Below are 13705 nucleotides of genomic sequence, written 5' to 3' on the forward strand. Positions count from 1 at the left end.
GACTTAGTTCAGTTGTTCCTTTTAAAGAACCAGTCATTGGATTTAGTTCAGACCGCACCGACTCAGCTTCATTCCGAGCTGTTTCTGTTTGTTTCCTGCCTTTTTATACATTAAGATGTCTTTTGACACAATACCAAAGGATTTGAGAGGTCTGCGTGCCTGCCTGGTGTGCTCACTTGTTAAGGTAACAAAAAACATTGCCTAAATTAGGTTGATGTTCCTACATACATTTAAATATTTCTTACAGAGCTTCGATCAATTTGAGACGGACGGTTGTGAAAACTGTGAAGAATTTTTACGCATGAAAAATAACAAAGATAATGTTTACGATCATACAAGCAACAATTTCGATGGCATTATCGCATTAACAACCCCCACAGACTCCTGGGTGGCGAAATGGCAGCGGTTAGGTAAGGTTTTCGATACAAAACTTGGACCCCTTTAGTATACACATTTTTTTCGTACAGCACGCTTCACGCGGGGCATTTATGCCATCTCCGTCTCGGGTACACTGCCACAGTCAACTATACGGGACATGAAAAACAGAGGAATTGCGTACAAGACTCGCGACAGAAGTCAGCGCTAAAGAGCCCCTTGAGTGTATAAAATATGTGAAATTTATTTCAAGTAATGAAACCACGAATACATACAATACTAATAAAAATACAGTTTAAGTTCAACAAAATGTCATTTTCCCGTTGCCGTATCAATCCTCAAGAGTCGACACACGTAATCCTGCTCCGCCAGCTGTGGTAGCGTGCACACCAAAACCAGCCGCCTCCAATTCCTCCTTCAGCTTCCAGTAAACTTCGTTTTGTTCGTAGTTTTCCGGCAATAAAACAATAGCAAACCCACCAGCGCCGGCACCAGTTAGTTTGGAAAAGAAGCCACGTTTAAAAGCTATAGTAAATATTTGCTCCAGCTTTGGATGGGTTACCCCTATAGCTTTCAACAGGTCGTTATTAATCTGAAACAATCGCTCTAGCTTTTCGAATTTTTCACTGTCGTCCTTGGCATTGCCAAAGCTCTCGTACAATGGAATAGCCGCTGTGACCAACTCCTCGCAGGTCTTCCAAATGGCCTCAATCAGATGCGGAAACGTTTCGGCCAAGTGGCGGACTTTGGCCACTATGTCCGCAGTACTGCGGCTTACTCGACTATCCACCAGCAGGATATTTAGCGGCTTGTGTATGTGCAGTGGCTGAAAACCTTGCCCTTTGATAAATTTAAGCATGCCGCCGTAGGTACAGACAGTGTTGTCCACTCCAGAGGGTGTTCCGTGGCTTATGCGCTCCGATTCATAGGCCCATTGCGATATCAGGGCCTGATTCTCCTCGCGGATATAGCTTTCCTTGCCAAAATGGCCAGCCAAGATGAGGAAAGCAGCAGCTAATGCAGCGCCATACGAAGCGGAGCTGCCCAAGCCAGAGCCCACGTTTAGCTCGCTTTCAATTTTAACTTGGAAACCAGATTGCAGGGTCAACGTGGGATTTTTAGGTGCCGAGAGCACAGCACCCGCCAATAAATAATATATTGATACGAAGGCTTTTTGTGTACTTTGTTGCTTGGGTGTGTTACTGCCGCTGCCCTCCAGCTGCTTTGCCACCTCCGCACGCACCTCCTCCAATAGTTTGGCTGTACAATCTGGCTTATCGCCTGGATATTTACTACGGAACTTGCTCAGGAATGCATTGAACTCGGGCAGTTGTATCTCCAATGTGCAATTTAACGCCTCCAATTGAAAACTTGCTACTTGGCTCTCGGGTTGCGTGCGCAGCTGCAGCTTCGTTCCCAGTCCAACGACAGCGGCCAGGGCGGGCTTATGGTAGACGACAGCATGCTCCCCATGGAGAATCACCTTTCCCGGTGCATGTATCTGAAACTTCAGCATTGTTGACGTTTCCGCGAAGTAACACGACGCGTCACCTCTTATGTTGCTAATGTTGCGGGTACACTTTTTATCTTTTATCTGGTAATTTGAATTTCTAATGAGTTTCAGTTCGTGGATTTGAGTGGAAAATGGCGTGCTCACGTTCAAATTCTTGGAGTATTACGTGATTCGTCTTTTGTATATTTTATGCAACTTGGTTATTTGGTCGTAGTTAGTGCTCGTACATACATATACATATAATTCTTATTTTTGGTAAGCGCTGAACTCTTGATCTACTTCCCTTTCACTTTCTCTGGCTCAACTGTTTCTTGATTCGTTTGTTCGTTCAAGCTAGAGCTTATACCTGTTTTAAGCCCAACCACAAACACATGAACGAATGTATGTATGTATTTGAATGTATGTACGCGCAACAGGTATTATAATGTTGTTATTGCTCTTGCTGCACTTTCTCCCACTCTTCAGGAGTATATGTCTTTTGGGAGAACGCGTGAATTTGCTGAAGCTCCTCAGCGAGAGCTTTGTTGACCAATCTATGCTTTTGTAGTAGCGGCTTACCGCGAAATAGCTCTGAGACAACAATGACGCTGAATTTTCCTCCACAGCCGTCAGATTCGTCTACTGCGCGCACGTATTGGGCCTGCAATTGCTCTTTGAGCTTGTCTTCAAGATTTTTAACTGTATATTGACTCATATTTTGCTATTAAAATGACACCGGCAATAGGCAATGTACAATCTCAGTGTTGTAAAAGTCGAGAATACTTTTTAAGGTGCGTTTTGACAACGTTTAACCTTAAATCAAGTGTGGCCAGACAATATACACATGTACATTTACATTAGACAACAGTGACAGATGTTAGTTTTTTTTTTTTTTTTTGGTTTTAAGTTACCACGATACCCTTGGGTATTGTGGAATTATTTGGCCGCCCACTTATTGGTAAAGTGGAAATTGCCACGCGAGTTATTTCGTAGTGTTTGCTTGTCTTTAAAGTTTTACATTGATTTCTTTTATAAAGTTGAACAGTGACGTTTTAGAGTTGCAATTTGAACCCCGCTCGGAGAACATTTCAAGCACTCGAGCAGATGCTCTCCGAACGGTGTTTAAATTGCAACGGAGATCTTAGCTTTAATTTTTCTATGAAAAGAATATTCTTGCCATTAAAACAGTATTTTAATTTTAATCGTCAGCGGTAAAATTGACTAATTTATGAAATAAAAATGGTTTTTAAACGTTTATTATGTGCATTTTATAAAAAAAAACACATGTAATGTTCATTTGGCATACAACATAAACGGATCCTGAAGTGGAAACTCAAATTCTCTGGGCACATGCAACATTTCGACAGTGTGAACGTCAATTAAGCATGGTTGATTCGTGCACATAAACATCGTTTCTCAACACTTATTTATTGGTACGGTGTCTTGCGCCAAATTTCTATATACATTGTGTATTGTGAAATTACAAGTCTTTTCATATAAATTTATTAGTTAGTACATTAAGAAACAGTCCCAGCCCCCCTGGGGAGCATAACAATTATTTGAAAGTGACGGATAATTAAAACTATTAGTCATGTCCTTTTTTGGAGCCAACACATCGCTGGGCGCAACGAGCACGCCGGCTAAACGTAAGTCTAATCCATTTTTCTTTATATCAGGCTGCCTTTTGTAAGTACTTAAGGGGTTTATTACTGGAAGGCCAGGCTAATAATGTTTGGAGTTCCTTAATGTTGCGCACATGTATATCCTTTGGGCTTATGCTGAAATAAACATTTGAAATTGTTTTGATATGAAAATATGTATGTATGTACATACATACATACATATGTATATAGATTTATTCTATTCTTACTTTTTTTTGTGAATGATATACAAGAAATAAACTATAGGTGCGAGCACCAAAACTAACAGGAATGTAAGCAGTATAGGCATTGCGTTCACTAACCAAAGATTCAAACTAAACTAAAGCTATGTTTGCCCCAGACACTATAATTACAAACTGATAAGATTTTAAGGCCGGAAACGGCCGCATGAACTTCGAAAAATATATATACATATGTATTGCGCTTATCTATTTCGACAGCGGGCGGTTTGTTTGGATCATCATTTGGTGCGCCCGCGCAGAATGCAGCAGCTGCGCCTGCGTTTGGAACGCCAGCGCCAGCATTTGGCACAACACCAAGCGCCTTTGGGGCACCCACAACAACCTCTGTCGCAGCGCCAATCGGCACTGGTTTTGGTGGTTTTGGTGCAACTGCCACGCCAGGTCAAACCAGTTTGTTCGGTAATCCCGTAACTAGTACGGCCCCACCAGCCTTCAGCGGCTTCGGACAGAATACAGTTGTGAGCAGCACGCCAGCAAGTGGGTTTGCTGGCTTTGGGTCAACGACGACAACGGCGCCCACATTTGGTGGCTTTGGAGCAACCCAGTCAGCTTTTGGTACGACTCCATTTGGTTCCAGTAAGTAATTGACTGATTATTCAAAAATAAAATTGTTCATATAGTTTATCTTGCTTTATTTTTTAGCTTTTGGCAAGCCTCCAGCCACAACAGTAACTCCTGGATTTGGCGGATTCGGTAATACAAATTTCATGATGGGCCAGCAACAACAGCAGCCGGTGCCCATTTCTTCAGACGAAGCTTTTGCGCAAGCTATCTTAAATGTCTCTATTTTTGGTGATGAGCGTGACACCATTGTGGCCAAATGGAACTATTTGCAAGCCTTGTGGGGTACCGGAAAGCTCTTCTATTCGCAGAGCGCAGCACCGGTCGATATAACGCAAGAAAACTATCTTTGTCGATTTAAGGCAATCGGATATATTACGATGCCAGGCAAGGATAATAAAATGGGACTGGTTGCGCTGAATTTTGATAAAGAGCTTGCTGCCGTCAAGTAGGTGTTATTCTTCAAATATTATTTGTAGATTAACTCAAGTATTCTATAATTTCAGGCCGCAGCAGCAACAAGTTGTGCAAACTCTGCATAGTTTGTTTGGCAGCAAACCGAACCTATTAGTGCACATTGATACTTTAAAAGAGTTGGATAATAAAAAGTGTCAAATGATTATATATGTTGAGGAGAAACAAACGCATGCACCGAACGAAAGCAAGCGTATATTATCCACTGACGTGGCGAACTATTTAAATCAGGGGAACGTAAAACAACAACTTACGAATATAGGTGTTTCGGAAGTTTTGTCGCTCGTGGTGTCTGATGAGGATCAACTTAAGGATTATCTAGAGAATCCACCACCTGGCGTAGATCCTCGGCTTTGGAGTCAGGCTAAATTAGAAAATCCCGATCCCAAAAAATACATACCTGTGCCTATGATTGGCTTCAACGATCTAAAATGGCGTGTCAAGTGCCAGGAACATGAGGCCGAAACCCATGCCCTTTATATAAAAAAGGTTGAGGGTGAACTGACTGAATTGCGACAAAGATATGCTGCAGTCAATGCCAAGATACTCGAGCACAAAGGCAAGCTGGCTGAGCTAGGTCATCGGATACTACGAGTAAGTAATGGCTATTAAATACAATATAAGTTTGGCAAATATATAAATTTGCTGCTCTATTTTAGATAATGGTGAAACAGGAGTACACACGCAAGGTGGGGACATCGCTTTCACCCGAGGAGGAGATGCTGCGTACCAAATTACAGAACCTGCAGGCCATTGTTTCGGCGCCCACACAATTTAGGGGCAGGCTCAGCGAGTTGCTCTCACAGATGCGCATGAAGCGCAACCAATTTTCTGCCATTGGCAGCACCGAATATATTCTAGATAAAGAGGCCGAGAATGATATGAAGGCCTTCCTGAACATGCAACAGCGTGCCATGGAAGTTTTAAGTGAAACCATAAACAAGGACTTAAAGTCGCTGGATATAATCATGCAAGGATTACCAGAACTTCGTCGGGCATCAACAAACAGCCATTAGATTTCAAAACTTATTTATTAATGCACACAATAGCAAAAAAATAAGAGTCAATGATCACTTTTTGGCATTTGACTGTGGATTGGCGTTGTTTTACATTTCCTGTAACTTTGAACTTGCTCTTTTATAGCTGACTCGACAACAGCACGCAAATAAAGAAATAGTAACAATCGAAACGGGTTCACATTATGCGGCGGAAATTGTGTGAAAACGAAGTTGTCGCTTTTTTATCATAACTATGCGCCGGTGTCAATGTACCCTCGATGGAGCAAACGGCCGACTTTTCTGAAAACTGTTTCACTCTCTTTAGTGACAGTAAGTGCAACAGAAACTGCAACAACATACTTGTAGACAGTTTTGCAACGATTACTTGACCGTTTGACGCAATTGCGCACGCTACAATTGATTCGAACTCATTACCAGTGACAAGTTGTGCAGGTTCGTGAGATAGCTACCAGCATCCAGTTTGTTCAACTCCGGGCGTCTTGTGCTTGTCTGTTATATTAACATTATTATGCGGCCCGAACTATCACAATCGCACATATGATCGCCCGTGTGTGTGAGTTTTCAGTTTGTCTCGTTACTTATTTTTATTTTTAATTTTTTGCCTGCTGCTACAACTGAAAAACTGAAAACTCGTTTGAAATTTCCCATCTAACTACTATACTCGCTCATTGCATTGTGGAGACTTCCGAGCTTCCGTTTTCCATACCTATGTGGGGTATAAATGGGCATGTTGAGGCTTAAGCGGCTTTACTCAATCTTGTGCATTGGAGCATGCAACGCATCTGTGAACAACTAAAGTGAATCTTAATCTTTACATTATGTTCAAGTCGAATCGGTTACTAATTGTGAGTGAATCAAGGCTAAATTAATGCATTTTTTGGCAACAGACAAACTTAATTTCATGAAATGCAACTTATTAAATGTGCTTTGGAATAAGAAGAAATAAAATTGTTTCTGATGGTGACCTTTTCTGGTCTGATAGTATAGTTTCATTTGAGTGTTTAAGCCTTATCGCATTGCGTTGTTTTTAATATTCTACGAACAAATAAGGATAAATATGTGATTGTCAGAAAAGAATTGCCAAATTCAACTCATATTAGAAACTCGTATCGAGATTGTTAATTATTAGCCATCGAACGTTAAAACTTGTAATGTACTAGGATTTTATTGTAGTGCACAAAATGTTCATGTGTAACTATATTTTTTTATGGAAAATGCTTTTTATGTTTTGTTTAAAAATACGATTAAAGGCCAGTAATTGAAATGAGCGGGTTAAGATAGAGGAATAAAAGGTTAAATACAAGTAGTACTATCGTTTTCATTTGGAAAGTTTTTAAAGCCAATTACGGCTCTTCAAATAACTAGGTATTAATATTTATTGACCTTTTAGATGATTTTTCCACTAAAAGTTTTTGTAATTACTTACTCGAGGTTATAAAATTGAATAAAACACATGTTAATTCCAAAATACAATTGAGGTATTCGGTTTTAAGAGTTTTGCCTGAAGCTCGTGTTCCATTTTCTAGCTAGATGTTATTTTTTTTTAATATTTTTTTTTTATAGGCATATTTAAAATAATAGCTGTTTGCTATATATCTAACATTATTAGCTAATTATTATTCTCAACATTTATTATTCATTTATTTATTCACAAATTAATGAAAATGTTGGTAATTTTTTAGTTTTCTGCTAAGATCATCATCATTATTTCTTCCAGTTGATATGCTGCACGTTATGCACTAACGTCAGAGCCACAACAGTACGGCCTGCTGCACGCCGTGCCCAGATACAGGATGATGTTCAGCTGCTGCACCCTCATATTATCACAATTGAGCGCTTGGAGAATCTATTGAGACGTGCGGGCGAAATCTTCGCCTCTGGTCCAGAGAACGGAGCGGTGGCTCTTGTATCACAACAAGAACAAACGCAGCCCAAAGAGCATATGTTGCCACCCACAGATCAACCCTATAACTTTTACCTGCCGCTATTCGACTACGTCGATCCCAAACTCGATGCCAAAAGTCGTCATATGGAGAAAATAGTCCCGCCACCGCACCCGTCCCAGCAGGAGCAAAACTTCTATGCCGCTAAGCCAAAGAAGACTCCGAAAAAGTTCAATGCCGCCGCAAAGCACGTCAACCTGAAGTGGTTAAACACATATGAGAAGGCCATGGGTGGTGCTGCACCCAAGGCTATATACTTAGAGCAGGACGAGCGCAATCGCATCAATTTTGATGACTCCTTCTTTGCTGTTGATATGCAGGTCAAGATTCCCGACAATCAACCTCACAGGGAGCAGTTATCTAGCGGACTGTTGCAACATGGTGAAGAGTTTCCCGACGAGGATTTAATGGCCGCACCTGCGCAGATCAGTTATAATTATAAGGCTGCGCAGCGGGCCTAAGTTGTAGTATCAGATTAAGTGTTATTTAATTATAACAGGGTTCTAAATTGAAAAATATCTGCGTTCCCATAGCCGATTATATGTGGTTAGTAAATTATTTGTTTTTACTTTGAAACAACATCATAGGAATTAATATGCTTTCTTAAGTCACATCGTGAATTCTAAAAAGGTTTACAAGTATAAACCGATGCGAATTTGTTTGACAATTATATTGTTTTAATTTAGGCAAACATAATGTTTTTGATACAATTTGCTTAACGGGGATTCATAAATGATAAGCTATTATTTCTGGTGCATATTGTTCACTGAGTATAATTTAGTTAACAAATCAAACATTTTGGTAGGAGTTTAAAAAGTATTTTGAATGGGTTGGCTTTGGATAAAAAATATATTTTATTGCTTCGCCATAAAAACAAGTTAGCTTGGCTACAATACTATAATTATGATTGCAGTTAACAAGCATTTGTGACAGCTACACTAGGAAATGTTAAGTTTCAATTGCCGTATTTTGCTATTGCTTGTTGAAATGTTTGAGCTTTAACGATGCTTCGCCCATTGCTCCCAGTACTCGCGCTTCTGCATCTCATACAGGCGTGAAATTGTGCGTTCAAAGGCAAATAGTTCCTCCTCGCCGGTAAAAACGCTAGACTGTTCCGCTTGCTGAAATTACGGGATTTTGTAAACAAATAATAAGGCTGTGCCATCATCTTTTAGTAACTCACCGAATGTGTGATTTTCAAATCATCCATTAGCACTCGATCAGTATCCGACATGGGTGTGGGATCATCTGTTAAGTGGAAAAGACTATCCAGCGGTTTGTCGGCGGAAATAACGACACGTATACGATTGTCGTAGAGTGTGTCTATCAGCGTTATAAAGCGACGCAATTGCGACTTAATGTCGAGTGTCATTTGAGGTACATCGCGTATTAGGACCGTATGAAAGAATTGAGAGATTTGCAGGTAATCGCTGCCTGCTAATGGCTGTCATTGAGAATAGGACTTATATCAATAAATGCTTTAGAAATAAGGCATTCTATACTCACGCGATTGCACAGCTCGTCGAAGGTACTATCCAAGACCTGGCCGCAGGTGCGTTGAAACGTCAGATCGCGGCCGAAATGTGTGATAGTGCGAGGCCTGATTACGTCATTCTCTTCGGCACACAATATTTTGAACATTCGATTCATATCGGCGTCTGCATCGGTTTGACCTTTCACAAAATAATTTGTGTCACCTGACTGGGCGATGCGCCGATAATCGATTGAATCGAGTTTGCTAAGCTGACAGCGGCGTTGCAGAAGTGCAATGAAAGGCAGAAAATTGGTTCGCTGTAAGCCGTTCTTGTACAGATCCTCGGGATGACGATTGCTTGTGGCCACAATGACTATGCCGTGGTTGAACAGATGGGTAAATAGACGCTTTAGTATCATGGCATCGGCAATGTCCGTCACTTGGAACTCATCGAAGCAAATAAGCCAGGACTCGCGCGCAATTATATCGGCAACGGGCTTTGTAGGATCGAAGGGTGCAGGCTTCTCTGAATTGAACGCACGATCTATAGGTCCCTGGCGCTCCTTTGCCTCGTGTATACGGGAGTGAACACTTGTCATGAATGCGGTAAAATGAACACGTTGCTTTCGATCAATCTGCAAGCACATGGATTATATAAAATGGGATGGGACTTAATTGTTAAACCTTCGTCACCTCCTTGCAGCAATCGTAGAATAGATCCATGAGTGTTGTTTTTCCCACTCCCACACTGCCGTAGATATAAAGGCCCATTGGCGAATGGCTGCCTGCGTTCAAATCATCAGCTTCGTCGTCCTCGCCACTCTTACCACCAAAGAGAGATCCAAAAAAGCCCCCGCGGCCAGCAGACGTATGCTCCTTTGGTTGGTAACCCTGCAATCTTTTATGCAGTGCTGAAAGCTGCTCCATTGTCTTCTCCTGCCTCTCATCGGCCATCAATTTACCTGCCTTTACACGCTCTTGGTATTCCGCCAGTGGGCTAAGATAGCGCTGGCATTGACACGTAAGAACCGGAGGCACCTGAGCCTGTAGCAGTATTTTTGCCTTGCTTCGCTGCAAGGTGCAGCGGAGAACGAAGTCAACATGGTGACGTAACATTATATTGCTATTTAGATTTATATCTTAAAGTTTTAATGGACTAAAGTAATACTTTTTGTCAGCTTAACATGTTATATAAATATACTTCCGCTTGCCATTGACCGCGAATCTTCGTTCTGACCAAAACCAAGCACCTAAATCTACTGTCATTCACAGGTGCTAACGAACATATTACCATTCACTACGGCAACAGCTGTTCATTCAACAACCGTTAATGTGTGGGCGCGCAAAATTAAATAATGCATTATGTTTCTTATCGTTTCTAAATTTTATGGCATACATAATTTGAAAACGCGTTGACCAAATCAATTTGAAATACGGTATTTAATTTATACTTATCACTTAATATGTGAGGACTTAATGATAATCATGTATGAATGTATGTAATTTTAATTTTTAAAGATATTTTTAGTGCGGAAAAAAAGAGTCCGATTCAGAGTATACAGTAGAGAGAAAAGAATTATACAGGGCGTAATAAGTTTAGAAGATGAAGCAAAAATTTCTTGTGGTACTGAAAGATACTTATTGATTTAAGACGATCTAAAAGGTCAGAAGAATCAACATAACCGATAATCAATTTATGGAGGTGCACAACACAAAAATACCCCACGGATAGCTCACAGTCTTCCAGGGTGGTAAAAATAGATTACCAATATGAATGGTTTTGGAAAATAATTTATTATTAGTATCATATTGCATGAATTAGGTAAAAAATTGCAACGAATTTAACAGCTGTTATAATCATCGTTTGAGAATGCATTGTATTTTATTTTCCCAATCATATGCCAATGTCTTTTTCTATAGCCGTAGATTATAAATTTGGCTTATGAAATGTTATTGAAAGCTTAAGTCGAGTAAGGTGGCATTGATAGCGAGCTATGGCATTTATAACATTTCCTGTACAGTTTGCGTGATTTAATTGAGATAAGGAATGACATAGACCCAGTTATAAATAAATAAAGCTATGAAGGAATTTACAATATAATTGAGAGATCAACAGTCAATTAGAAATGTAAAAAAATGTGTGCTGTAGGTATTGGAAGTAGGTCTATATATGTATAATAAAAAGGAATATCAAAATGTCGTGTAACTTCGGTCATACTTACATTTGTTTTAAAACTGCAGCTGAACAGACGCTATCACACGACTATAGATAAGACGTTACAAGTGTTAGCCACTTGTGGGGAAGCCACTTGAAGCTTTAACAGCCTGGATTTCCACAACACAACTTTCGCACGAGTTGATTGTTCCAGCCGACATTATAAATTCGACTGCTCGTATGACGGTGGTGCATAGTTGAACTAAATTGGTACGTATTTGCGGTCAGATTATTTTTTGAACGCAAAATGGCAGGCATACCCACCTTTTACGATGAGAAGGATAATATTTGGAGTGGGGCGAAGCGCAGTTCCATTTACAATTACGACACGTCTGTAGGAAAGGTGATATTTAACACCATGAAGAACTGGCCTAAAAATGTGTGCCAGGTTTGTAGAAATCATGTAAAAGGACTTGGATGATATTACATAAACGGATATTTCCAGATAAGCGACATTGATGGCGTTCAAGTGACCAATGGACAGGGTATAACTTGGGCCATACGGATTGCTCAATTCTTTAAGAAGCGGGGCCTCAATCACAAAGATGTCATTGGTATAGCAGCTAAAAATACTACATATGTAATGCCTCTAGGAGTGGCCTGCCTAATGAATGCAACACCGTTCCATTCTGTCAATCCAGTGCTGGATGAAAGTATATCAATTATAGAAACCTTCATCGGTACAATATTTATGGCTTTATTTCGCTTCAGCTACCATTCGGCATGTCTTTCAAATAACTAAACCCATGCTAATATTCTGCGATGGCCATGAATATGAGAAAATTCATGCGGCTACATTAGCTTGGCATCCAGAAATTTACACTCTTAGTGACTCTATTGAGGGGATACCAAATATTGAACACCTTTTGGATCCCACAACGACTGAAATGTTCTATACGTAAGTTTGATACATAAAACGTATTTTAAGGATGAAATTTTCAAATTATCTACTTAGACCGGAGCCATTAAAAACTGGTGGTGACCAAACCATGGCTATTCTTTGCTCCTCTGGCACAACCGGCATGCCTAAAGCTGTTTGCATATCAAATAGCATTTTAATACAGGACAGCATGTATGTTAAATTTGCTGATCCAAAGTTATATGTTATCATGTAATTGAGTACTGTCTGCAGGCTTGTCAACAGCGAATCCGTCATATTTATATCAAGCAGCTTGGACTGGATTACTGGTCTATGGGCATTCATCTTTAGCACCGTGTTCGGATGTACTCGTATTATAACGAACAAACCTTTCTCCCCTGAATACTTTGTGCAGTTGGTGAAAAAGTACAAGATAAATTATGCCGTGGTACCTCCAAGACATCTCTCCGCCCTGATAACTTGTCCGGATGCCACGTCAGAGGCATTGGCTCCCATACGCATGCTTAACTATGGCGGTGGATTGGTGTCTATGGCTACACTGCAGCGGGCCCAGGAAATATGTAAGGGTGCCATGTTCAATTCGGGCTACGGCATGACTGAGGTGGGCGCAATAACAATTAATATTGGTTTGAGCAATACTGCCTCGGCTGGCAAGCCCATACCTGGTGTTAAGATTCGGATTGTGGACGAGGATGGCAGTAACTTGCCCCCCAACAAAGTGGGCGAGATATATGTGCATACCAACCAGGCCTGGAATGGCTATTATGGTAATTCCATTGAGACACGCCGCATGCAGGACTTTGAGGGTTGGTTCCACACTGGTGATCTGGGCTATTTCGATGATCAGAATTTTTTGTATATTGTGGATCGTAAGAAGGAAATTCTGAAGTTCCAGGGCTTGCATTACTGGCCAACGGAAATCGAAAATGTCATTACCGAGCTGCCGCAAGTGCAGGATGTTTGTGTTGTGGGCATCTACGATGAACGGCATGGTGATGCAGCCGGTGCATTGGTGGTAAAGCGGGTGGACGGAGGACCGATAAGTGCCAGCGAGATCGTGGAGCATGTGGCAAAGCGCTTGAATGGAGTGCAGAAGCAGTTGAATGCCGGCGTGCGCTTCACCGATAAGTTGCCTGCCAACGTAAATGGCAAGACGATGCGAAAAGCGGCACGGGAATTATTTGTAGCACAAACTGCAGATAGCAAATGAGTCAATGTATAGAATAAGAGGTACTTACTCTGATATCACGTGCTTAACAAAAGTGTTGCATAAGCAGGTACTCAAAGAAGGAACCATCTAATCGGAAAGAGTTGTTTATGTTGTGTAAATAAATATAAATTGTGTTTTATTTAGCCCCTGAGTGTTACT

General features: G+C 40.8%; 7 protein-coding genes across 8 annotated transcripts; 4 read left to right on the forward strand and 3 right to left on the reverse strand.

The window, feature by feature from the left end:
• The first annotated feature begins 57 nt into the window (after window positions 1-57).
• On the forward strand, window positions 58-680 carry LOC115621487 (transcription elongation factor SPT4). The gene is made up of 3 exons (XM_030515157.1): window positions 58-184; window positions 248-410; window positions 468-680. The coding sequence occupies exons 1-3, from the start codon at window positions 116-118 to the stop codon at window positions 584-586; spliced, it is 351 nt and encodes a 116-aa protein (XP_030371017.1). The 5' UTR covers window positions 58-115; the 3' UTR covers window positions 587-680.
• On the reverse strand, window positions 595-2163 carry LOC115621480 (mevalonate kinase). The gene is made up of 2 exons (XM_030515144.1): window positions 2033-2163; window positions 595-1969 (listed from the first exon to the last, which is right to left on the reverse strand). Exon 2 carries the CDS (start codon window positions 1889-1891, stop codon window positions 707-709), a length of 1185 nt encoding a protein of 394 aa, XP_030371004.1. The 5' UTR covers window positions 1892-1969; window positions 2033-2163; the 3' UTR covers window positions 595-706.
• A 133-nt stretch (window positions 2164-2296) lies between these two features.
• Window positions 2297-2609, reverse strand: LOC115621497 (bolA-like protein 2). The gene has a single exon (XM_030515168.1). The coding sequence runs from the start codon at window positions 2580-2582 to the stop codon at window positions 2319-2321; it is 264 nt and encodes an 87-aa protein (XP_030371028.1). The 5' UTR covers window positions 2583-2609; the 3' UTR covers window positions 2297-2318.
• Window positions 2610-3267: 658 nt separating this feature from the next.
• On the forward strand, window positions 3268-5994 carry LOC115629465 (probable nucleoporin Nup54). Its single transcript, XM_030525939.1, has 5 exons — window positions 3268-3513; window positions 3969-4346; window positions 4413-4779; window positions 4838-5399; window positions 5465-5994. The coding sequence occupies exons 1-5, from the start codon at window positions 3459-3461 to the stop codon at window positions 5819-5821; spliced, it is 1719 nt and encodes a 572-aa protein (XP_030381799.1). The 5' UTR covers window positions 3268-3458; the 3' UTR covers window positions 5822-5994.
• Window positions 5995-6642: 648 nt separating this feature from the next.
• LOC115634800 lies at window positions 6643-8228 on the forward strand. The gene is made up of 2 exons (XM_030532708.1): window positions 6643-6669; window positions 7542-8228. The coding sequence occupies exons 1-2, from the start codon at window positions 6643-6645 to the stop codon at window positions 8226-8228; spliced, it is 714 nt and encodes a 237-aa protein (XP_030388568.1).
• Window positions 8229-8597: 369 nt separating this feature from the next.
• LOC115629037 (putative ATPase N2B) lies at window positions 8598-10437 on the reverse strand. Of its 2 annotated transcripts, XM_030525348.1 has the most exons (5): window positions 10204-10281; window positions 9935-10139; window positions 9274-9876; window positions 8951-9211; window positions 8598-8888 (listed from the first exon to the last, which is right to left on the reverse strand). In XM_030525348.1, exons 2-5 carry the CDS (start codon window positions 10010-10012, stop codon window positions 8766-8768), a joined length of 1065 nt encoding a protein of 354 aa, XP_030381208.1. In that variant the 5' UTR covers window positions 10013-10139; window positions 10204-10281; the 3' UTR covers window positions 8598-8765. The 2 variants fall into 2 exon arrangements, with proteins under 2 accessions (XP_030381208.1, XP_030381202.1); XM_030525342.1 differs by having other exon boundaries at window positions 9935-10437.
• A 1229-nt stretch (window positions 10438-11666) lies between these two features.
• LOC115624515 (4-coumarate--CoA ligase 1) lies at window positions 11667-13689 on the forward strand. Its single transcript, XM_030519233.1, has 5 exons — window positions 11667-11844; window positions 11902-12109; window positions 12168-12354; window positions 12412-12528; window positions 12589-13689. Exons 1-5 carry the CDS (start codon window positions 11704-11706, stop codon window positions 13544-13546), a joined length of 1611 nt encoding a protein of 536 aa, XP_030375093.1. The 5' UTR covers window positions 11667-11703; the 3' UTR covers window positions 13547-13689.
• Window positions 13690-13705: the final 16 nt, after the last annotated feature.

The sequence above is a fragment of the Scaptodrosophila lebanonensis genome, unplaced genomic scaffold, assembly GCF_003285725.1.
Source record: "Scaptodrosophila lebanonensis strain 11010-0011.00,11010-0021.00 unplaced genomic scaffold, SlebRS2 tig00000001-arrow-pilon, whole genome shotgun sequence".
NCBI classification, from domain to species: Eukaryota; Metazoa; Arthropoda; class Insecta; order Diptera; family Drosophilidae; genus Scaptodrosophila; species Scaptodrosophila lebanonensis.

What these genes read in the sequence shown, in the direction of transcription:
- LOC115621487 (XM_030515157.1), top strand. Translation starts at nt 116, where the DNA reads ATGTCTTTTGACACAATACCAAAGGATTTGAGAGGTCTGCGTGCCTGC. An exon ending in TGGTGTGCTCACTTGTTAAG is followed by an intron (nt 185 to 247) that starts GTAACAAAAAAC and finishes TATTTCTTACAG; the next exon opens with AGCTTCGATCAATTTGAGAC. An exon ending in GGCGAAATGGCAGCGGTTAG is followed by an intron (nt 411 to 467) that starts GTAAGGTTTTCG and finishes TTTTTCGTACAG; the next exon opens with CACGCTTCACGCGGGGCATT.
- LOC115621480 (XM_030515144.1), bottom strand. Translation starts at nt 1,891, where the DNA reads ATGCTGAAGTTTCAGATACATGCACCGGGAAAGGTGATTCTCCATGGG.
- LOC115621497 (XM_030515168.1), bottom strand. Translation starts at nt 2,582, where the DNA reads ATGAGTCAATATACAGTTAAAAATCTTGAAGACAAGCTCAAAGAGCAA.
- LOC115629465 (XM_030525939.1), top strand. Translation starts at nt 3,459, where the DNA reads ATGTCCTTTTTTGGAGCCAACACATCGCTGGGCGCAACGAGCACGCCG. An exon ending in AACGAGCACGCCGGCTAAAC is followed by an intron (nt 3,514 to 3,968) that starts GTAAGTCTAATC and finishes CTATTTCGACAG; the next exon opens with CGGGCGGTTTGTTTGGATCA. An exon ending in TACGACTCCATTTGGTTCCA is followed by an intron (nt 4,347 to 4,412) that starts GTAAGTAATTGA and finishes TTTATTTTTTAG; the next exon opens with CTTTTGGCAAGCCTCCAGCC.
- LOC115634800 (XM_030532708.1), top strand. Translation starts at nt 6,643, where the DNA reads ATGTTCAAGTCGAATCGGTTACTAATT. An exon ending in AGTCGAATCGGTTACTAATT is followed by an intron (nt 6,670 to 7,541) that starts GTGAGTGAATCA and finishes TATTTCTTCCAG; the next exon opens with TTGATATGCTGCACGTTATG.
- LOC115629037 (XM_030525342.1), bottom strand. Translation starts at nt 10,357, where the DNA reads ATGTTACGTCACCATGTTGACTTCGTTCTCCGCTGCACCTTGCAGCGA. An exon ending in TCTACGATTGCTGCAAGGAG is followed by an intron (nt 9,877 to 9,934) that starts GTGACGAAGGTT and finishes ATGTGCTTGCAG; the next exon opens with ATTGATCGAAAGCAACGTGT. An exon ending in ATTTGAAAATCACACATTCG is followed by an intron (nt 8,889 to 8,950) that starts GTGAGTTACTAA and finishes CCGTAATTTCAG; the next exon opens with CAAGCGGAACAGTCTAGCGT.
- LOC115624515 (XM_030519233.1), top strand. Translation starts at nt 11,704, where the DNA reads ATGGCAGGCATACCCACCTTTTACGATGAGAAGGATAATATTTGGAGT. An exon ending in CAATCCAGTGCTGGATGAAA is followed by an intron (nt 12,110 to 12,167) that starts GTATATCAATTA and finishes ATTTCGCTTCAG; the next exon opens with CTACCATTCGGCATGTCTTT. An exon ending in ATTTTAATACAGGACAGCAT is followed by an intron (nt 12,529 to 12,588) that starts GTATGTTAAATT and finishes TACTGTCTGCAG; the next exon opens with GCTTGTCAACAGCGAATCCG.